The following is a 23940-nucleotide window of genomic DNA, read 5'->3' as shown; positions in this document are numbered from 1 at the left end:
GATTTAGTTTCTGACAACCATAGAACATGACAACTTTGCTCTCCCCTAATCAAGAGTGTATCTCTAGAGTCGTGTGAAAACAATAGACAACTTATTTTACTCAGTCAGTACGTGCATTCTTAGTTTCACCAGTTTGTAGAGAAATAAGAGATGGGCGTGGTTCAATAAAAGATGTTATTTATTGATCAGTCTCTTTTCTCATACAAGAGAAATGAATCGCTATTATTGCAATACTTGCAGTTAAGTAAAGTGCATACAGTAGAGACAGAATTATAAAATAATACTGTAAAAACATTGATATGGTTTCTGAGCCATATGATACTTTAAAATGGATAAAATAGATACATACATATATACATTTGACTAATCATACTCAACTGGTGCTTCTAACCATGCCTACCCCAGTGTACCTGACCTAAGCCTAATACGTGGGCGGGAGTAGATAAGTAGCAGTTTAAGTTAAGTTTGTTTTGCCAAGGGACTGATTCGAGAATTCTCTGCAAGGGGTTATTCAGTTCTGTACCTGAGATCTAGAATGATGGAGGGCTGGTATCTCTTATCCCAGGTCTTGATATTCCAGCTGCCTGCGAGGGCTGCTTGGAAGCGCCGGAGCTGGATTTATCGGCAGGAGAAAGGCAGCGTCTCGTTCTCAGCGCGTCAGGAAGGCGGGGCAGCGTCTGTGGGTTTCGCTCTCTGCTGGGCTCCTCAGCACGTCTCGCTGCTCCGATCTCGTCACCACCGCATGTGTTTGCTTAAGGCAATGTCGGTAATATTTATACCTGAAAGGTGCCGAGATTGACGTAAGGATGGACATATATACGTCAATAAGGATGTCATATGAACGGGCTCGTTCGCACATTCTTTTGCTGAAGTTCTCGGTGAAATCAAAACAATGGCTATGGGAATTTCCCAGGTCGCTGTAGGTTTGATTTGTTTTGAGAACTCCGTATGCCTTATCAGGGGCTGGAGGAATATCGCTTGTCTAATTAGATGGCATGCGTTATGACCTAATCAGATAACGCGCTTCTGTGCCGTGGTGTGGCTTAATCAGATAACGGTTTTTGCACCGTTGGATGGCTGCTAGTTAATTATTAACCAAACCAGGGTCAGGAATAGGGGAATCGATACAGTACCTATAGGAATACATCACAAATGTATAGTGTGAAGCCCAAAGATGTTTAAAATGCACTTCAAAAACACCTTGGTGAAGATGCGCATGGTCTGAAAGAGGACTTGCCCTCTTAAGTGCTTCCCAAACTGGGTTCCGCCCAAATTTTTGGAAGGTCGGTAAAGCCCAACAATAAATAAAGATGACTTTAAATTCTGTGTTTAACTTGTCACGTTTGTTCATGCTTCAAAGACAGAGGTCCAGTGTCAGGCTGTCTTCTGATAAATTGCCGCGGATTGGTGTTTACTTTTCTTTATCTGACTGCAAAGTAAGTGTGAAAGGAATGGCTGTAGGATATTGTATTTTGCTACACAACAAAATGTGAATACTTGTAAATGCATTTAGCAGTTAGAAAAGCAAAAATGAAGCACAACTTTCTGTAATTCTGAAGTGTGCGGGCACCAGAGAGTTTAAAAGGATCTAAACAAATCAAAGCACATTACTTGGTGATGCACAAATGTTACATATTCACAATACCCGATATCCACACATTATCATTTTGTGCTAAATAGTTCTATCAGTAAAGCTGTATGTCTTTGAAAAGTTAGTGGCCATTTCGAAAATGTGCTGCCTGTAAATGACCATGCACTACCATACGATGCTTTAGTTACATTCAGTAATCGCCCAATCTCATGTCCATTAAAGGTAGGTCAGTCACGAGCGTTTGTTATTCTAAAAAGTGAGTCATGGTTCTAAAAGGTTTGCTCTACTTGAATGTCTCCTGCTTCCTTTGCCTATATAAGGGTCTGCTACAAACATAGCAGAACTGTGCACTGAGACCCTTACCAAGGTGCAGCTCTTATTATAGCCCGCCGTAGAGGGCTATGCCGGCTATTAAAGGCCCTCTCCAGCGTTAAAGGCCCCGAGCCGATGGCGAGGGCCTTAAACAAGGGAGAGGGACTTTAATAGCGGTATAGCCCATCTACGAAGGGCTATAAGGCTCTTAGAACATTCTGTCACTAGAGGACAGAATGTTCTAACAAAAAAACAAAGTCTTTTGGGAGCGTGAGGGGATTGGAATCCCCTCAGGTTCCATGAAGCCTTTGTTCACAGCCAGAGCTGTGAACAAAGAAACATTGAAATGTTGGTGCTCCAGGCTTATACCGGTACAAAAGGGGGTGGTGATGGACGGAGCATTTGAACCAATCAAACACTCCCACCCAGTCAAAAGATCTGGGTTTGATCCATCACCGTTCTTTAGCCCACTCTGCCACCCCAGTTCAGACATGGCTATATGCAAATCAGTCTGACCCTGTGCCTCATGGGAACAGTCCAGCCCGAACTGCCAAGCCATGCCTTCCCTGGACCGGAAACAAGCTTCCGAGGACCGGTTTCTGGCATTACAGCCGTCTTCAGCCCGGCTTGCTTGAATCCAGTGGCAAAGTGAGCAAGGGACTCACGTCTGAGCATACCCTGCCACACTTATGGTGGCCAAAGCGGTACAAAAGGGGGTGGTGATGGACGGAGCATCTGAACCAATCAAACACTCCCACCCAGTCAAAAGATCTGGGTTTGATCCATCACCGTTCTTTAGCCCACTCTGCCACCCCAGTTCAGACATGGCTATATGCAAATCAGTCTGACGCTGTGCCTCATGGGAACAGTCCAGCCCGAACGGCCAAGCCATGCCTTCCCTGGACCAGCAATTATAAGCCCAGAGCACTCCATTGTTTTCAATGGCGCTACCAACATTCCAATGTTCTAACCTGCCTTAATGCCTTTTTGAATTGCTGAAATACAGGAAAATAGAAAAGGGTTTGCATAGTAAAAAGAAACAAGGCGGCTCATTCGCCGTTGTTTTTCTGTTTTTTTACCAGATTCCACAGTGAAGAAACCTGCACTCTCGCAAGAAGCACAAGAATTACGCACTTTACTGGAAAACATCACACTGAGCATTCAGCACAATGATGTCATCAAACCAATCAGTCTTTTATTACAAAAATGTGCAGCAGATGAAAAACGACAAAGGTGAGCCGGGTTTACAACCTTAAGTTTTCAATAAAGCTAAAACAAGCTCTTGTTATCTTGATTTAAGTGCTTATTTCGTTTAATTTAAGTTCTGATTTCGTTTAAGTTTTTTTAGTTGTCCGATAGCCCAGATGGTTAATGAAGAACAATGCAGCAGAATATGTGCAAAGGTTTAGAGGACATAACTGAATTTGAAATGATGCACAGACCATTGAATATGTTCACATTGATTTTCTATTGCCAGAAATTGATTTACAACATGATGTAACATTGAGGTATTCCATCACTACTTTCTGTGGTTAGCAGTGTTAAGTTTTGGCAAGCTACATATAGCTAACATTAGTTACTCAGGGCTGTTCACCAGCGGCTGGAATAAAGACTGTCAAGAATCTTCTTTCAGATCCACCTTGCTAAACCTACTTATAAGATGCAGATCCTTATCTAAATTATTCAAAATATCAGGTGATGCACTGTTACACAGCTCACAGAGTTCAGTTTCAGTCTCACGATAGCAATGTCCAGGCTAGACCTAAAATTATGCTGTATTGTGGTATGGACTTGAAGCTGCGCCCACTCTCCACCCACATTTTTAATTGGCTTGTGTGATTGTCCTTTGGAAACACTGGCTTTTCATTGGTCAATCGGCTTTGTAGTCCCTCTTTAGTACAGCCCTGCCTCAATTTGTAACCTCCCATGACAACACTCCCTGTCACATGTGTCATTACTGAGTAGGCTTTAATCTGAAAGAGACACGTTAGTGATAGATTCCTTACCTTAGAATATCCCCAGGCGTCAGACTGGATCCGGAAAATTTTGCGTAGCAATACCCCTGCGCGCCGGCAGGCGTCGTCCGCGGCTCTGCGTTTGGCGGCGTTTGCGCCGGAATGACGTCGTCGGAGTACTTAGACGCCGCCCTCGCGCGCTGACGTCAGTTCTTCTTTTTTCCGCACCAGCTAGTGCAGATCCGGAGAAGCTCTACCCCTTAGTCATTTTTTGACTAAACTTTTTGATCATTTCTCTACTCGATCTACTCGAGTCTTCGACTCCGACGGTGCGGTAGGGATGCCCGGGTTCAAACCCTGTTCCAAGTGCAGCCGACTGATGTCGGTTACCGACCCCCCCCATCGCCGGTGTCTCCAGTGTCTAGGCCTCGACCACGACGACCGCACCTGCTCCGACTGCCGGGCCCTGACGTCTAAAGCTAGGCGGGAGCAGTCCCGCAAGCGACTTGAGCTCCGGCAGTCGGCCCCGCGGCGCTCCAGGTCCCGGTCCCACAGGAGATCAAGGGACTGGTCGCGGGGTCAGTGCCCTCGTAGCTCCAAGAGTCTGCAACGGTCGTCAGGATCCAGGTCCTCAGGTAACAGGCATGAGAGATCGGAGAGACGTCATGGGGTTCGGGTGACACCACCCACGCGGCCCTGACGGAGTCGCGGACGTCGCCACCTGCCCCACACCTTCCGGTCCCTGGGAATGGTGCGACGCCAGAGGAGGTCGAGCGGTACCACATGGCCATGAGGTCCCTCCCTCCGCCGGGTTCCGTGGCGCCTCCGGGCCCAACGGTCCCGGCTGGAGGGCCTAGCGTGTCGGGTGCTTCCGCTCCGACGCCGTCGGGTGCTTCGGCCCCGGCGACTTTGGTCCCGGCGCCGCAGGCCCTCACTGGATCCGCTTCCGGATCCAGGTCGTCGCCGGTCGACCTCACAACCTCACCGACGCCGGCCCTGCGGGTGTTGCCCCCAGCGCCTACTATGGACGCCGTCCCCGATCCTGCCCTCGATTCGGTTCCGGCGCCGGAGTGGCGCCGCTGGGCGCTGTACTCGACGTTGTATGGAGATTTCTATTTCCACGAACCGGCCCCATCTGTTGACCCTGAACTGCAGGAGACGAGGGTGATTGGGAGGGGTCAGTTGATCCTCTGGCACAGGAGTGCCAGTCTCAACAGGACTGGACATATGATTTTGGGGAGGCCAGTGGAATTGATACTTCGCCAGACATTGGATTTGTCTCCCCTCCCACCGTGGCTACGAAGGAGGGGGCTGCCTACAGTGTAGTGTTGACGTGGGCGGCCTAGGCCTTGGGCCTGACGCTCCCAGTTGCGACCGTGAGGACTAACCTCCTCAATGAGGTCCTTAAACCGCAGGCATGCTCCACTGAGCCTCTGCTGCCGTTTAATGAGGCCTTGTGTGACGTTCTTGTGGGCACTTGGTCCAAGCCCGCTACAGGTCAGCCTGTGGATTGGAACGTGGCCAGACGCTACCGCCCGGCCCCGGGCGACCCTTGCTTTTTGTCCACCCATCCCACCCCCGAGAGGCTGGTCATCCAGGCCTCCACTTTCCAGACTGCATTCCCGACGGCTCCGCCCGATCGGGAATCCAAGAGGTATGAACAATTCGGAAAGAAGGTGTTCTCGTCCCTTAGTTTGGGACTGCGGTCAGTCAATACCGCATGCCTCTTGGGCCACTACACCTGCACCCTGTGGGACACGGTCGCGGACGTGCTTCCACAATGTCCGGAGGAGGTCCGGGCTAAACTCGCCCAAGCCCTTGTGGAGGGTCGAGTTGCAGCGCGCTATTCCATCCGGTGTGGGCTGGATACCACAGACTCACTGGGCAGAGCGATGGCAACGACGGTGGCGGTTCGACGCCACGCCTGATTGAGGTCCGCCAACTTTTCGGCCGATGTCCAGGCCACTCTTCTGGACATGCCGTTTGATGGCCGTCGCCTCTTTGGTGACAAGGCAGACCATGTGCTTGAGCGTTTTAGGGACTCCAGGGCTACGGCCAAGTCCTTAGGCCTCTCGGCCCCACGCCAGCAAACGGGTGCCTTTCGCTCCTTTCGTGGCCAGGGAAGGGGCGTTCCCACACGTGCTGCCAGCCACGCTCCGCAGAATGTTCCACAGCGCGGTGGCGGCCGTGGAAACCGCCGTAGCGGCGGTCGGGGACAACGGCGAGGCCAGTCCACACCTTCCCCTGCAGCACCCGCCTCAAAACCCTCCTAGTCCGTGCTTTCAGGCCCATGTGACGCCAGTGGGGGGCAGGGTTCGCCATCACCTCTTCCACTGGCGCACTGTCACGTCGGACAGGTGGGTGCTGCAAATCGTCCGAAGTGCTACTCCCTCCCCTTCGAGGCGACCCCTCCAGCCATGCCACCGCAATTCCACCGCGTGTCGGGGGATCACTTGCAACTTCTGCAAGAGGAAGTCACAGCCCTCTTGGCCAAGGGGGCCATCGAGCGCGTTCCTGGGCCAGAAGTAGGGTGTGGTTGTTACTCCCACTACTTTCTGGTACCCAAGAAGGGCAAAGGGGGCCTACGCCCAATCTTGGACCTACGGAACGTCAACGGCTTCCTCCGGAAGGAGAAGTTCAAGATGCTGACTTTGTCTCAGGTCTTAGCTGCCCTGGACCCCGGAGACTGGATGGTAGCATTGGACTTGCAGGACGCTTATTTTCACATCCCTGTCCTGCTGGCCCACCGGCGTTACCTGCGGTTCACGGTAGGCCACGAGCACTTTCAGTTTACCGTGCTCCCCTTCGGCCTTACCAGCGCCCCACGGGTGCTCACGAAAGTGATGGCGGTGGTCGCAGCTCATCTGCGCAGGGGCAGGGGTTTCAGTCTTCCCCTACCTCGACGACTGGTTGTTGAAGGCGGGCTCGCCCCAGACAGTCGTAGCCACCTCCAGACTGCGGCAGATCTACTGCACCTGCTGGGGTTCTCCATCAATGTGCCAAAGTCACACCTGTGTCCCTCTCAGAAGCTCCTCTTCATTGGAGCGGTTCTCGACTCGGCTCAGTTTCGGGGTTATCCTCCCGAACAGCGGGTTCTGGATATTCAGGCTCTGATTCCGATCTTTCAGCCTTTATCCCGAGTCTCGGTCAGGTTGACGCTGCGGCTTCTGGGGCTGATGGCCTCCTGCATCCTTCTGGTGCATCACGCCCGGTGTCGGATGCGGGCTCTGCAGTGGGACCTGAAGTTTGTGGGCCCAGCATCAGGGCAACTTGTCCGACCATGTCTTGATCTCGGAGGGCACTGCAAGACAGTTGCAGTGGTGGCTCACGGACCGCGACTGGGTCAGTGGCAGATCCCGCTCCCTACCCTAACCGGAGCACGTAGTTGTGATGGACGCGTCCCTCCAGGGCTGGGGGGGCCACATGGGAGAGGCGGAGATCAGAGGCCTCTGGTCTCCCGCGGAGTCCCAGCTCCACATCAACCTTCTGGAGCTGCGGGCGATCCGACTTGCACTGAAGGCATTCCTCCCCTCTGTCCGGGGGAGTGTAGCGCAGGTGTTCACAGACAACACCACCGCCATGTGGTACTGCAACAAACAAGGCGGGGTGGGGATGTGGACCCTATGCCAGGAGGCTCTGCGTCTCTGGCAGTGGCTGTAACATCAGGGCGTGACCCTGGTGGTTCAAACACCTTGCAGGTTCTCTGAATGCCAGGGCGGACGTACTCAGCCGTCGGTGCATGATGGATCACGAATGGCGTCTGAACTCGGACGTGGCGCAAGGTCTCTTTCAGCAGTGGGGAGAGCCTTGGTTAGATCTATTCGCCACAGAAGAGAACGCGCAATGTCATAAGTTCTGCGCGTTGGAATTTCCAAGGCGGCACTCGCTCGGAGACGCTTTTCGTCGCGAGTGAAGCTGCAGTCTATTGTACACCTTTCCGCCTATACCACTTCTGCCCAGAGTGCTGAAGAAGATCAGGCGCGACCGGGCCCAGGTTATCCTCGTGGCTCCGGACTAGGCACGAAGATATTGGTATCCAGAGCTACTCAGCATGTCTGTCGATCCCCCGATTCATCTGCCTCTTCGGGAGGACCTTCTGTCGCAGCAGCAGGGGACGGTTCTCCACCCGAACTTGTCCAGTCTCCACCTACAAGCTTGGAGACTGAGCGGCGACAGTTGAGGCCATTTGACTTGCCTCCTGAAGTCTGTAATGTCATTCTGGCAGCCAGGCATCCCTCCACAAAGTCGGTATACGCCTGCAGGTGGAACCGATTTGTGGCATGGTGCACAGCAAAGGCTGTGGATCCACTCTCTGCCCCCTTTCTGAGGTTCTCCTCTTCCTTCTTTCTCTTGCCCAGCAGGGCTCTGCTCTGGGCACTATCAAGGGCTACCTTTCTGCCCTTTCCGCCTTGTTAAGGCTACCTGATCAGCCATCTTTGTTCAAGTCCCCAATTGTAAATAGGTTTTTGAAGGGCATCACACACATGTTTCCTCCTGTTCCTTTCGTGATGCCCCAGTGGGACTTGAACCTTGTACTTACTTACTTGATGTGTGCTCCCTTTGAGCCGCTCCATAACTGTTCTCTCCGTCTTCTTACTTTGAAGACTGCCTTCCTGGTGGCCATCACCTCTGCCAGGAGAGTGAGTGAGCTCCAGGCTCTTTCTTCCACACCTCCTTTCCTCTCTGTTCATCCGGACAAGGTTGTGTTGCGGACAAGACCTTCTTTCCTGCCCAAGGTTGTCACGGCCTTCCACATCGGGCAGTCCATTACTTTGCCCACCTTCTTTCCGCCTCCGCATCCCTCGAAAGAGGAAGAGAGGCTCCACCGTCGGGACCCAAAACGTGCGCTCTCATTCTACTTGGATCGCACACGCCAGTTCCGGGTGGATGACCAACTCTTTGTTGGTTACGTGGGCACTAAGAAGGGAAAGGCGGTGCACAAGCGGACCATCTCCCAGTGGATCATCTTGTGTATCCAGGCATATTACTCCTTGGCTAAGAAGGAACCCCTGTTGGATTGAGGGCTCATTCCACTCGGGCCACGGCGACTACAACTGCCCTGGGCCGGGGAGTGCCCTTGCAGGACATTTGCCAGGAAGCTACGTGGGCCTCGCTGCACACGTTTGCAAGACACTACTGCCTGGCCAGTCAAGTCCGGAGGGATGGCTTCTTTGGCCGTTCCGTCCTCCAAGAATTTCTGGTGTGTTTATTGGTTCGCAGACCCACCACCGGGGTTGGTATTGCTGGGGTATCTATTCTAAGGTAAGGAATCTATCACTAACATGTCTCTTTCAGATGCACAAGTTACTACTTGTGTAACGATATATCTGTGAGAGACATTAGTTAGTGATAGATTCCTTACCGACCCACCCATCCTCCCCGTTCTGCGAACCGATATCTAGGGTTAAGGTCATCCCCCTTTCAGGGCCCTAGTTTCATGGCACCAGTGTTGGTTCTATCATGGCTCTGCGTATCTGGCGCGGAAAAGCTGTGTATCAGAACTGACGTCAGCGCGCATGGGCGGCGTCTAAGTACTCAGACGACGTCATTCCGGCGCTAACGACGCGGACGACGGACGCGGAGCCGCGGACGACGCCTGCTGGCGCGCAGGGGTATTGCTACGCAAAAAAATTCCGGATCCAGTCTGACGCCTGGGGATATTCTAAGGTAAGGAATCTATCACTAACTAATGTCTCTTACAGATATATCGTTACACAAGTAGTAACTTGTGCTTTAGCTTCAGTAGTCTATCATAGCCATCGCACATGTGAGATCAGGGACTGGTGGTTGTCCTCTTGCTGAGGAGGATCTGTCAGCTGCAGGCTTTGTCTCCTAGAGATATGCTACAAATGCACTTGAAGCTTATACCTACTAACATGTATCTTATAAATTTTCTGAGTCATATAAAGTAGACCGCACTTCAGGAAAACTGAGCATTGGCAATGCACGTTGAAACCTTGAACATGCAGGAAGTCCTGTTTCCTGAAATATACAGCATTAACCCTCAGTAACTAATTTTCAAAGGGTCTATCTGAAAGAGACACGTTAGTAATAGATTCCTTACCTTAGAATTATCCCCAGGAATCGGACTGGATCCGGAAAGTTTTCGTCAGCAGTATCCCAGCGCGTCGGAAGGTGGCGGCGTGCAGCTCCACGTCCGTCGTAGGCGTAGTGATCATAGGAACGACGTCCCGGCAGCTACTTAGACGCCCCCCTCGTGTGCTGATGTCAGTTTTTTCTTTTTGCGCACCAGCAAGCGCAGATCCGGAGAGAGCGGTACCTCCAGTCAATTTTTGACTGCGTCATTTGGGACTTTTGTCTCTGTCTGTTTTTTAGTCTTTTTGACTCATGGTGTATAGGGATGCCCGGTTTCAAGTCTTGCGAGGCTTGTCCCTGCATGATGTCGGTGACGGACCCGCACCGTGAGTGTCTCTACTGCCTGGGGCGCGACCATGACCCCGCATTGTGCCCCGACTACCGGCTCATGGCTCCGTAAACGTTGTGGGAGCGGTCCCGAAAGTTGCTTGAGTCCTGAAAGTCGGCTCCATCGTTCGAAGTCTTTGCACTCTGGGTCAGGTAAAACTAAGCACAAGAAGTCGAAGAAGCGACGTCGCTCTTCGCCTTCCCTTAGCCTGTCCCGCTACACGGCTCAGGGTGCGGGTGGTGTCTCCCCGTTGGCTCCGGCGGAGCCTTCCCAGTCGCCATCGGCCTACCCGCTCTTCCCGGGTCCGTCGATGACTCCGGCCCGGCTGCAGGAATTTGTCAGCCATGGCCCGCCTCTTTGGCCTGTCTGGCCCCGCCGGCATGCCTTTGGGCCCCGCGGGTCCGACTAGGGGTCCTTACCCTTCTTCGTCGGCAGCTCCGGCCCTGACTGCTCCGGCCTCGGCGCAGCGAGACCCCCATGGATCCATGCATGGATCCCAGCCTATATTGGTTGAACTCGTACGACCTCCAACGACGTCTACGCACCGCCACTGGTGTCTGGCCGCTCCCCGGCCGATGTCGTCCCCGGCTTCCACCCCGACATGTAAACTGTGCCGGACAAGTGTCGATCAACGCCAATTCCAACGCAGATGGGGAATTTTTATTCCTTTCTCCATCCTCCTCCATCTTTCCCACCTGCCCAGCAGGTTATGGAGGACTGGGAGGGATCTGAAGACCCTTTCGCATCCCAATGCCAGTTAGACCCAGACTGGGCAGAGGATTTGGGGGATGCCGGTGATCTGCATTTCTCACCAGAACCTGGCGCAGTCTCCTTCTACCGTGGCTTTGGAGGAGGGTGGTACTTATTCAGTGGTGTTGCGTAGGGCAGCAGAGGCTCTCCACCTCGAGCTCCCTACAGTGGCTGTCGGGACTAACCTTCTGACAGAAGTGCTTCAGCCGGCTGCTTCTTCTACAGAGCTGCTGCTGCCCTTTAATGATGCACTTTCAGACGTCCTTTTGGGCACCTGGTCCAGGCCTAACACAGGGGCTTCTGTGGATAAGAACGTGGCCCGACGCCATCGCCCGGCCCCGGCCGACCCCATTTTCCTCTCCCAACACCCTGCACCTGAGAGCTTGGTTCCCAGCGCATTCCCTTCCACACCTCCGGACAGGGAATCTCTGAAACTGGAGCAGTTTGGGAAGAAGATTTTCTCTTCCTCCATTTCAGGGCTACGGTCTGTGAACACCGCATGCCTCTTGGGCCGTTATTCACACTCTGTGTTGGTTACGGTGGCGCAGGTGCTGCCTCAGTGTTTGGAGGAGGCCCGGACAGTACTCTCCCAAGCTATTGCTGAGGGGAGAGATGCAGCCAAGTTAACGATTTGTTGTGGCCTTGACACCGCTGACTCGCTGGGCAGAGCAATTTCCACAACAGTGGCGCTACGCTGTCACGCCTGGCTGAGGGCCACTGACTTTTCAGGGGATGTCCAGAACACTCTGATGGACATGCCTTTTGATGGCACTCGCCTTTTTGGCGACAAGACAGATAGTGCGTTGGAGCGCTTTAAGGATTCGCGGGCTACGGCCAAGTCCTTGGGCCTTTTGGCCACGCGCACTCCTTCGGCGTCTGCTTTTCGCTCCTTTCGTTGCCAAGGAAGGAGCGCCCAAACATGTTTGTTTCATAGCCACAGACCTGTGCAGCCACAGTCCCAGCGCAGCTGCGGATGTGGGACCCGCAGAGGTTGCTTACGGGGCCAGCGGGCGGTTCAGTCCACCACCTCCCCTGCCACCACTGCCTCCAAACCTTCCTAGTCCGGTGTTGCAGGCCCACCAAACGCCAGTGGGCAGCAGGATTCTCCATCACCTCCCCCACTGGTGCACAATTACTACAGACAGGTGGGTTTTAGAGCTTGTCCGAAGGGCCTACTCCCTCCCCTTCGAGACCACCCCTCCAGCCATGCCACCTCAGCACCACTGCATGTCGGGGAATCACTTGACACTTCTCTAGCAGGAAGTTGCGGCCCTCTTGGCCAAGGGGCCATCGAGCGCGTTCCGACGCCATAAGTAGGTTGTGGTTGTTACTCCACTACTTCTTGGTTCCGAAAAAGGACAAGGACCTGCGTCCTATCTTAGACCTTCAGAATGTCAATCGCTTCCTCTGGAAGGAGAAGTTCAAGATGCTCATACTTACTCAGGTCTTGTCTGTCCTAGACCCGCAAGACTGGATGGTAGCGTTGCACTTGCAGGACGCTTATTTTCATATCCCTGTCCTGCCGGCCCACCGGCGTTACCTGCAGTTCACCGTAGGCCACAAGCACTTTCAGTTCACCCTGCTCCCTTTTGGCCTTACCAACGCCCCTCGGGTGTTCAAGAACGTGATGGCAGTGGTCGCAGCTCATCTGCGCAGATCAGGGGTTTCAGTCTTCCCCTATCTCGACGACTGGTTGTTGAAGGCGGGCTCGCCCCAGGCAGTAGTCTCCCACCTCCAGACTGCGGCCGACCTCCTGCATTTGCTGGGGTTCTCCATCAACGTGCCAAAGATGCACCTGATTCCCTCTCAGAAGCTCCTCTTTATCGGGGCGGTTCTGGACATGGCGTAGTTTCAGGTTTATCCTCCCGAACATTGACTCCGGGATATTCGGGCTATGATTCCGATCTTTCGGCCCTTGTCCTGGGGTTCGGTCAGGATGACCTTGAGGCTGCTGGGCCTCATGGCCTCCTGCTGACCTATCTTGCCAGATGGCATATGGGGGCTCTGCAGTGGGACCTGAAGTTCCAGGGGGCGCAGCATCAAGGGGACCTGTCTGAGTACATCCAGATCTCGGAGGGCACTGCACAACAGTTGCAGTAGTGACTCACAAACCAGCATTGGGTCAGCGACAGATCCCTCTCCCTTCTCCAACTCGAGCGCACAGTGGTGACCGATGCGTCCCGCCCGGGATGGGGATGTCACATGGGAGAGGCGGAGATCAGACTCCTCTGGTGGAGTCCAGGCTCCATATCAACCTTCTGAAGCTCCGGATGATCCTACTTGCACTGAAGGCCTTCCTTCCCTCTGTCAAGGGGAGAGTACTGGAGGTGTTCACAGACACCACCACCGCCATGTGGTACAGCAACAAGCAAGGCAGGGTGGGGTTCTGGACCCTATGTCAGGAGGCTCTGCTTCTCTGGACATGACTGGAATGTCAAGCCATTTCCTTGGTGGTTCAACACTTGGCAGGTTCTTTGAACGCCAGTGCGGACGAACTCAGCCGCAGGTGCATGATAGATCACGAATGGCATCTTCACTCGGAGGTGGCGCAAGGTCTCTTTCAACAGTGGGGAGAGCCTTGTTTAGATCTATTTGCCACCGAAGAGAACGCACAATGTCATCAGTTCTACACGTTGGAATTTCCAAGGCAGCACTCGCTCGGCGATGCTATTTGTCACGAGTGGAGTTGCAGTCTATTGTACACCTTTCTGCCTATACCTCTTCTACCCAGAGTGCTGAAGAAGATCAGGCGCGACCGGGCCCAAGTCATCCTTGTGGCCCCCGGAGCCCACTGGGCTCGAAGAGTTTGGTATCCCGAGCTACTCAGTATAAGTGTGGATCTCCGATACGACTGCCTCTTCGGGAGTATCTTCCTGCGCAGCAGCAGGGAATGATCCTCCACCCGAATCTGTCCAGCCTCCACCTCCTTGCGTGGAGATTGAGCGGCGACAGTTGATTCCATTTGACTTGCCTCCTGAAGTCTGTGAGCTCATTCTTGCAGCCAGGCGTCCCTCCACTAAATCGGTATACGCCTGCAGGTGGAACAAATTTGTAGTATGGTGCACAGCAAAGGCTGTAGATCCCCTTTCTGCCCCTCTTTCAGAAGTCCTTTTGTTTCTTCTTTCTTTGGCCCGCAGGCCTCTGCTCTGGGCACTATTAAGGGCTATCTTTCAGCAATTTCGGCCTTTCTCAGGCTCCCTGATCAGCCCTTTCTTTTCAAGTCCCCTGTCGTAAGTAGATTTCTCAAAGGCATTACTCACCTTTTCCCTCCTATTCCGTTTGTAATGCTGCAGTGGGACTTGAATCTGGTACTTACTTATTTGATGGCGCTCCTTTTGAGCCGCTTCACAAATGTCCTCTTCGTTTACTGACTTTAAAGACTGCTTTCCTGGCTGCCATCACATCCACTAGGCGCGGGAGTGAGCACGAGGCTCTTTCCTGTAAACCTACCTTTCTGTCTGTTCATCGGGACAAGGTTATGCTCCGCACTCGTCCTTCCTTCTTGCCGAAGTATGTTACTGCCTTCCACATCGCGCAAACTATAACCCTGGCCACTTTCTTTACGCCTCCGCATCTTCCAGAGCGGAAGAGAGGCTCCACCGTCCAAACCCAAAACGTGTGCTCTCATTTTACCTGAATGGCACACAACAGTTCCCGGGTGGATGACCAGCTCTTTGTTGGCTATGTAGGAGCCAAGAAAGGCCGGGCTGTACACAAGAAGACTATCTCCCGCTGGGTTGTCTTGTATATAAAAGCCTGTTATTCTCTGGCTAAAAAGGACCCTCCATGGGGCTACGCACCCATTCTACCAGGGAAACAGCAGCTACTACTGCATTGGGACATGGCGCCCCCCTGCAAGACATCTGTCAGGCAGCAACGTGGGCATCGCTGCACACTTTTACTAAGCATTATTGCCTTGACAGCCAACTCCGGAGAGACGCCTTCTTTGGCCGTTCTGTTCTCTGTGACTTTCTGGTGTGATCTTGGTTCGCAGACCCACCACCGAGGTTGGTATTGCTTGGGTATCTATTCTAAGGTAAGGAATCTATCACTAACGTGTCTTTTTCTTCGGTAACAATATATCTGTTTGAGACATTATTAGTGGTAGATTCCTTACCGCCCCACCCATCCTCCCCGTTCTGCAAACTGATTTCTAGGGTTAAGGACATCCCTTTCAGGGCCCTAGTTTCAGTGCACCAGTGGTCAGTATCTTGCATGGCTCTCCGTTCCTGGTGCGGAAAGTAGTGTACAGAACTGATGTCGGCGCACGAGGGCCATGTCTAAGTAGCTGCCGAGACCTCATCCCGGCGATTACGACGGACGCAGAGCTGCACGACGCCACCTTCCGATGCGCAGGGGTACAGCTGATGAAATCTTTCCGGATCCAGTCTGACACCTGGGTGTAACTCTAAGGTAAGGAATCTATCACTTACTAATGTCTCTTACAGATATATCGTTACCGAAGGTAATTTACTTGTGCGACAGCACTCAAAGACTTGCTACAATTTTACTGTGGGCTTAAGGAGTTTGACTGGCTTATGTATATTTCTCAAGTGTAAGAAAAGCAGAACAGGACAGCTGTTGTCAGAATTCTTTATTGTAGAGGACTCAATTAATATACTATTGTGTCTCTACGTAGAAAGCATTGCCTGCACGTAGGAAATTCTAGGGTGTGTCTGTGAATAATCCACTGAGGTAACATCTTATGAAATAGCTATGGCTAAAGTTGAATGTTTAACTACACATCCTGAGACTAACAATAACAACTGGACCAAAGTTTATCGAATCAGATAGGCTTGCAATACATTTTGATTTCTCCAGGTTTCTTCTAGTAAGAAACCTGGAGGAATCAAAATCAAAACCTTGAAGTGATGTAAGCCAGATTTGGTATAAGCATACATCTCAGCAGCCTTTAACACGGCGGGACCGTTTTAACCCTTATGATGGTTTTGATTCGTTTTCCCAACAGTGATGGGCAAATTTAAATACTGAACCATAAACTTCTACCATTTCCTTACGTTTATTTGTTCGAAAGATGCACTAGCTTTACAACCTTCATGAAGAGTTTCTCACTAATGCCACTTAAGCACAGTACATGGAGTATTCTTTATTAGACATTTAACAGGGTGTAGTTGGTACAAGAAAGGCTGGCATTCCTTGCTGAAGGGAACTGTGTGTTGAAATAACTGCCATGTTATGAAGACCTGGGTGCTTGCCTCCTCTTCAGAGGTCTGAGATATCATTTCAGCAGTTATGTAATGATCCTATGGCTTTTTCATTAAAATAATTTTCTTGCTCTTGTCCAGGCTCTATGAGGCAACATTGACTAATATGGCTGACATAAAACTGAACCTCCATCCTTATTCTCTTTTTTTTCACCGTCATGGCTATATCCTTGGACACAGTGACCAAGATAATCTTTTTCAACAATGGCAAAAGCCTCTATCTTCCACAGCATGCCATCACTTATGGAATAGCTCAACACAAACTCCCTTGCTTCAGACAAAATCTCCAAGTACATCAAGCATACCTTATTAACTCCTTTTGTAAATATACCTGATGTCAACCTAGAGACCCCTGCTAACGACGGACCAGTCCCTCACTTTCCATGTTAGCAGATACCTTCACAACTCTTGCATGTTTCTCCCAAATAGATGCAAAACGGCATTCCATAGAAACTGTTTCTCGAATCAGCTAAATATTTGTTATGGGGACATCCAGACCTTTGCAGGACTCAGCCATTTTGAATTCCCTAAGTCTACCCACTACGCCTTAAGGTGGAGTTCGGAATATTATGGTACGGTCTGAAAACCTACTTTTCTCCTAAGCATAAGGACCAGAATATTACTGTGCATGAAAATTCACTACGTATGGTTTAGACTGGTTATACACCCTGCCCTGCTCAGCTTGTGGTCTGAAGCAGCAGACTGACAGTGTGAACCGTATATAAAAACTTTAAATAAAATCACGTTAGTATGGTGAGTAACTTTGGACATTATTCATAAAGCAATAGGAGGTGCGTCTGGTGATGAAGTCAAGGTAGACAGTCATTTTTCTAAAACCTTTATTCATGTTCTTTATTTCCAGATGTAATTCCTTATTACAACAAAACAGCTCAGCCAATGCGTTTTGTTCCCAAGTGTGGGAACTTCATCAGGGCTTACGAAGTAATAAAAACAATCGCAGTCCGTTTAAGAACAAAAATGGTGTTCTAGATCCAAAGCATCAAACGAGGAAAATGCCTCACAGTATCATCACTTCACTTAATTGATGTCGGTGAGATGCACGTGGACTATACGCACAAGACCTATCATGGTACTCCTTGGGCATGATGATACTGTGAGGCATAATTCCTCGTTTGATGCTTTGGATGAAAATAAAGAACATAAATAAAGATTTTTGAAAAATTACTATGTCTACCTTGACTTCAACACCTGATGCACCTCCTATTGCTTTATGGATTAAGGATCTGGAGAACAGGGGCTTCGAACAACGGTGGGTCCCGGAGTGTGCACTCGACAAAAAATTAAACTAGCGTGAGGTGCAGATTGAAAAGTCCACTGTTGGGCTCTTTTCTTTTGACAACGTTGGACGTAATTGCTTTACATTGCCAACTTTAGCAGTGAGTAGGTATACAGTCCTATCTTTATAATAAAACCTGTTGCTTGTTGTTGGGCATTTTTCGCTTAGGAGCTTGCTATAGCTAAGGTGTGGCCTGTTTAATTAATATAGAAGCAGATACTGATGCTTGGTGCCTTTTTGGAATCATATTGCGAATAACACATAGGTAATATGTAATTGCAACTTCCTTCCATGCCTTACTTTTATTGTTTCAGGTAATTTGCCTGGCCGAGATGGTCAGTGTGTTTCTAACATATCTAACATTAAATTGCTTCTCATTCTTTTACAGAAGTTTGTACAGAGAAATTCTTTTCCTCTCCTTAGTATCTCTTGGTAGAGAGAATATTGATATAGGTAAGTTGCATGTAACATTCTTCAAATATTCAAATGTATATGTTTGTTAGCTGGAGCTGATTTTAAAATCAAGAAATGGCAAACAAAAATACTTACTTTGTAATGAGTACTTATTTACATTGGTTTTTCATGTTGATGCACTTTCTGGGTGTGCAGTGTCAGAAATTGAGTTGTTAATTTGGAAGGGGAAACCCCTTCCAAGTTAATAAACACAATCTGTCAAGGTAACAACACAGTTCTAAGAGAATGTCTGCTCATTCCCTGCTAGCAATGGCACAAGCAGCAGGCAATTTCCTAGAGGAACAAATGTTAAGTAGAAAACAACACTAATTTAAAGAACACAGTGCAATAAGATTCCTACTCCATTTAGAGAAGTCAAGAAACAATTAATAAGCAAAATGATTAAATTGGATAAAACGGACCAGAGATAGAGATTTCCAAAATTTTACGGCAAAAAAACACGAAGAATACTCAAATGGCCAATTGAAATTCGAAGTTCACGGTTGACGGGGACATATGCATGATTTGAGGATGCCTGCAATGGAGCATGTAATGAAAGCTGAGCAGGTCACACTAGTGAAAGTGTTTACCTTGGGACATAAAATGTTTTTTAGTTCTCGTCCTTTGGCTAGGCATGATGCTCAAGCCTGCAAGGGCCCCTCAAAATCCGATACATTGTCATTGGGTGCCTGTAAGCTCCATGTGGGATAGCGTAGATTTCGTAACCACCATGGTCTATTCACCATGGAGGTAGATTTGCTGCACCCTCACCCTCCCCCAGTCAATATTTATTTTTACACATGGTCCCATTTTTAGGTCTCGCGCAGCGAAGACCTTATGTCGCCCGTTTTCGGGAATGTGGACAGGAGAGGGTGCACGAGCGCAGAGCTGCTCAGTTTTGACCTCGTGAGCGCGCACGGCGCCGTGCCCCTCTCCTGCCTCATTCCCTTGCGCAAACACTCACTCACGCATGCGCACATACACACACTGCATACACACACACACACACACGCGCACACGCACTTACACTTACACAGACACGCAGGCACCCAGACAGGCAACCCCCTCCTCCTCCCCCACAGTCACACACGCATACACACAGACTCCAAGACACACGCACGCTCACACACATACACAGCCCGCCGCCACGCTCGCGCCCACACATGCCCCCCCCCCGCCCTCGCAGGCCAGCCACAAAGCGAAGCCCCACTCACCGGCAGCAGGACTCTTCCTCCATTCTTCGGCACCGGGGCGCAGGGTAGGCTCCTGCCTGCTCCGGTGCTGCAACCAATCGCGGCTCTTCCGTGGGAGGCGGGGTAGGCTCCCGCCCTCCTACTGCCTGTTTCCGGTTGTCGCGCCGGCCTGCCTGACTTCCTGGTCGCAGGCCGGCAGAGTGACGGCGGTGATTTGCGGTATTTATTTATTTAGTTATTTATGCATTTTTATATAGCGCGGACTTTACCCGAAGGCGGTATTTTTTTTTCTGGCACTGATAGCTATGAGGACAAAGCTGCTTCATGGTCGTTAAATCTGATAAAAGTTTACACAGTCTCCCTTAGCCACGTCTAGTGCTCCATCCATGTGGGAAATGGATGTGGAGTCGATGCGGAGTTGCATGCAGAATGTATGTTGGGCCTGTATGTGTGAGCTTGTTGAGATTTGTCTGCAGTTATGCGGATTTCCTACAGAATGGCCTCCCTTCTGCACCCATTTACTAGTTTCCAAAGTGGGGACAGTGAGAAAACCAACTCTTATTGCTGCCCTGACAACACTAATCACTGGGTGCCCCATAAGGTGACACTGATGTAAAAATGCTAAAAACGAGTGAAACAGGCAAAGTGCTGTTGTCAAGTAAATGTAAATTGTAAATTGATACGTTAACTGGTGCTCATGCTGTTCTAGGCATTGCCAAGCTTCGTCTTAGCACTGGTGCACTAGCCGGCGCCTGTGGCCTGTTCCAGCTGGGCAGATCAGTATTCCTTCCTTTGGCATTCCCCCACCCGCCTGTCACCTCCTCCTTCGCACCTCTTTGTGAACTCTTCTCGGCTTTGAGATTACCGAGGAAGTGACGCGGGAGCGAGCCTCCTTGCAGAAGCTGCAGAACTGGGGACAGGAAGGTGCCTGAATTTATTCTCGCTGGGGGCTGCTGCTTTCCGACTGTACGTACACACCTGCCCTGTTGCAGCACAGGAAAAGTACAGCAGTTCAGTATCCACACACTTCACAGGAGGTGACATGGCAGTGCGAGGGGCAATGGGAGGGAGACTCTTTGTAACGGGTGGCTGCTGTCAAGAGTGCGAGTAACAGGTGCCTGTAGAGAAAGTGTGCAACTGGTGCTCTAAGAGGCGCAACAGAGGGACATGAATGAAAACGGCTGCTACCTGTTGTCCCCCAAGTCGTGTGAGGGATACCTAGGTCCAGTCATGAGTTCTTACCCAAGAGTACTTTGCATTCTGGGATTCATACTATCCGCCTTAACGTTGCTGACATTAGTTTACAAATGAGAGTATGTTAAGTGCTTTTATAAAACCCAGGACAGACTGATGGTGCCCAATGCTGGCAGGGGACTTTTTGGCTGCTATGAATACGCATGCTGTTTTTCATATCTGCTTGCTGACAGTCTTGTAGTATTTAATATAATATAAGCGTGCACATGCTCTGCTTTCTAGAAAGTCAAGCATTTGCAATGCCATAGGTCTCGCATTTGTGAGACTCATCTATTAGCATTGTAATGACAATGCCTTTTATTCATGTTTTATAAACCAAAACATAGATAAAAGGCATTGTCATTTACAATGCCAATAGCTCAAACTCGCATCAATGCGAGACCTATTGCATTGCAAATGCTTGTTTGTTCTGAAATTCGTCCAATGGGGCAGGACTGACCGCTGTAGCCAAGACTGGTTCCAGGAAGCCGAATACCTTCACCATAATGTCCAGTTGAAGGCATTTTATTATTGACAATCATCTCAAAGCAGGGTGAACCTGAATATCTTGCATGCTCAGAGTGCACTCTATCTGCGGAACCACCTCGTTCTAGTCCCTCTAAAAGAGGGAAATATTACTACATCCCAAAAAGGAATTTCTGGTAGGAGAATACCCCCAGGTCACTCCTATAGCACCCACCCCTACTTCCCACCTGGGCTCACAGGACTGGTGTCTAGACATAAGGCCTCTCTTTAATATGGGCTCTCCATGGTCTTGGTCAAACAGGTCAGATCTTGAGTCCCTGTAGCAGCAACGAGAAGCTAACACCTCGACGCTGGTGAGAAGTTCCAGGACCTGAGTGCAAGCAGGAGTGCTTGGGCCACTTTTTCTTCCGGCGGCTAGGCAGAATCTTCCTTCTTCACACATTTCTTTCTAGGTTCAGGAATGTTATGAAGAGGAGGTGGTGAGGTGCCATCTCATTCTGTGCATTAGCTAGGGAATAGAGAATTACCTACATCGAATCCTGGCAATCCTATCAAATTGTGTTGTAAGATATAGCTTTCCAACCAAAGCCTAACCTGAGTTTTCAGCATTTCCTTTTTTTGCGTTTATTGCGATCCTTCCAAGAGTGTCTCATCTAAAATGGTAAAAATAAAAAATAAAATACTGCGATACGTGGTTGGGTAACGTCTTGCGCAAAACCAATAAAGTAGAGAACAAACCAAATGACAAAAACAAATGCTCTAGGGAACAAACAGGCAACGACCACTGGCGTGCCAGAAGGTGTTCCCTCTGTAAACAGAAGAAGCAAATTATAAACAGACTTGGTTCCCGAGCAATGAAGAGACAATATTTGATAAGAAATATCAGTCCAAGAAAGGTTCTCCAAATCGTATCTTTCAAAAAGAAGTCTTTATTTCCAAGACACAGATTTCAATCGGTGATCCAGCATAGTTGGGATCATCCAAAGTAGCCAAACAAAAAACAGCCAACACGTGTTTCGTCTTGGGAAGATACCCAAAGACTTCCTCAGGGCCAGAGCAAATTTTGTCAAGATCCAATCAGGGTTGTTTCACCATATTATGACCATAATATTATGACATATATATTATGACCATAATATGGTGAAACTACGCTGGATCACCGATTGAAATCTGTGTCTTGGAAATAAAGACTTCTTTTTGAAAGATACGATTTGGAGAACCTTTCTTGGACTGATATTTCTTATCAAATATTGTCTCTTCATTGCTCGGGAACCAAGTATGTTTATCATCTAAAATGGTCCTAACGTTCGCACAGCTGCAGGACCCATGTCCCCTCTTTCTATGCAATCCCATATGAAGAGGAGGAGGTCGGCATTCTGCTGGAGGTAAAATTGTTTTTCTCCCTGTTCGGAGCACAACGTGTAGAGAGGCTGTTGGCATGAATGGGTTTAAATTCCTTTTTGGGATCTCTTCGTTAAAGTGAAGAGCTGTGTAAGCAACCCTCTCTATTGCCAACTGCTCCTGTTCCCTTCTATCTCGTGTAGGTGAACCCTGCTAAGTGACTACTGTTTACAGAACTCCAGACTTCCTGCTTTCATTGAAAAATCCTTTGTCCTCCAGGAGGAGAGCTAACAGCCAGCCTTGGTTTGTTGTTCAGTCTCTGGAGCTGGGCTAAAGAGCAAGCCAGTTCTAAACCGGTTTTCTCTCAGGCAGCACCAAGTACACTTTTTATAAGTTACTTTTCCACTAAACTAATTAAAGAAAACCTTTTAAACAAGATTTTTAGTAACCATTGGAATATATCCCTTTGATTGAAACTTTTTATTTTCCCAATGCGGTGATACAAAAAATGGTGGCTTTTATGCATAACTAGGCCTGTTTGTACAACATGTACCTTTACTTCCAGTGACAGCCAGCTTATTGTAGTTGTTCACTGCAGGGGCACACTTTGCATTTTAGGGGTGACTTGGCTTATACATATTATTTAGTTTTCCAAAATGGCAAAGCACTTTTCCTTGCCACTGTAGGGTTGAAAACTGTAGCCTACCAGAGCACATTGGCGCCTTCTGTAGCCATACACTTCGCACATATATGTGGGTGGTGTAAATGCTGTGCAGCCCACATATGACATTTAATTCCTATGCAACTGATGACATTTCTCTGTCATCTAACCATGGCCTTACTGGAATGTTAAATAAATCTAATAGATGTAGCCAATTGAAAAGTGTATATTTACATAAACTTCGGCACTGAATGACAATATCATAATGCACAGTCCTCATCGAAGTAAAAATAGCGTCCATATAAAATTAGAACTTTACGGAAGGACACGTCAAAAAGTGTGTTTAGTTCAAAGTGCTTTTCTTCTGATCCCTCTTATTCAGAAGGTCACCTGGAAGATTAAGATCTACACGGCAGACAGGCCAGATAGGATGAGTACCCCTATCTTCTAGAACTGGGTGGTTCTTGGCATTTGGGTGGGAACTCTTGTGCCATCAAGGGGTAAGAGTCATTCATCTGTATTTCTAGGTGATATTGTGGAGGGGTTTACCATAGCTACAAGCTGTTCTTTAAAGATGTGTTGTGCCCTGGGGCACTTTTGTATTACAAGAAGTGATCATGGACTCTTGTGCAGCCCCCTCAGTAATACAGGGGATGCTGGTGCTACATGTGTGCTGGTGTGATCTCAGGCAGGGTTTTCTTTATTTGCATGAGAGTGTGACCCCATGCAAATAAATACTTTGCCGCAAGCCTTCTAACCGACTCGGGCTTAGAGGCAAAGGAACTGTCTTGGGGCTCACTGACCTTGGGCCGCATTAAAGTGGTGCACAGTCTCCATGAGACAGTACTTGGAATTAAGATCTGCTGCCAAGCAGACTCCAAAACAGACTCGCAAGCCAGCTCCGATACAGGCCTCGAGTCTAAGATGGGCTTGAGGGAACACCCACTGCTCTCTGAGGTGCCTGGTGTCGGGTAACAAAAGATCTTCATACATCCTCCACAAGGAACATCTTCGCTCAA

General features: G+C 49.6%; 1 protein-coding gene across 1 annotated transcript in view; it reads left to right on the top strand.

The window, feature by feature from the left end:
* Positions 1-23940, top strand: part of DENND4C (DENN domain containing 4C) — a 1285018-nt gene that overhangs the window by 1232909 nt on the left and 28169 nt on the right. The window contains exons 33-34 of the mRNA XM_078675962.1: positions 2986-3136; positions 17943-18007. Of these exons, the coding sequence (XP_078532088.1) occupies positions 2986-3136; positions 17943-18007 (216 nt within the window). The remainder of the gene's footprint in view (positions 1-2985; positions 3137-17942; positions 18008-23940) is intronic.

The sequence above is a fragment of the Lissotriton helveticus genome, chromosome 2_1 (genome assembly GCF_964261635.1).
Source record: "Lissotriton helveticus chromosome 2_1, aLisHel1.1, whole genome shotgun sequence".
Classification (NCBI taxonomy): domain Eukaryota; kingdom Metazoa; phylum Chordata; class Amphibia; order Caudata; family Salamandridae; genus Lissotriton; species Lissotriton helveticus.
The sequence above is the reverse complement of the archived record's forward strand: the minus strand, read 5'-3'. Positions and strand labels throughout refer to the sequence as shown.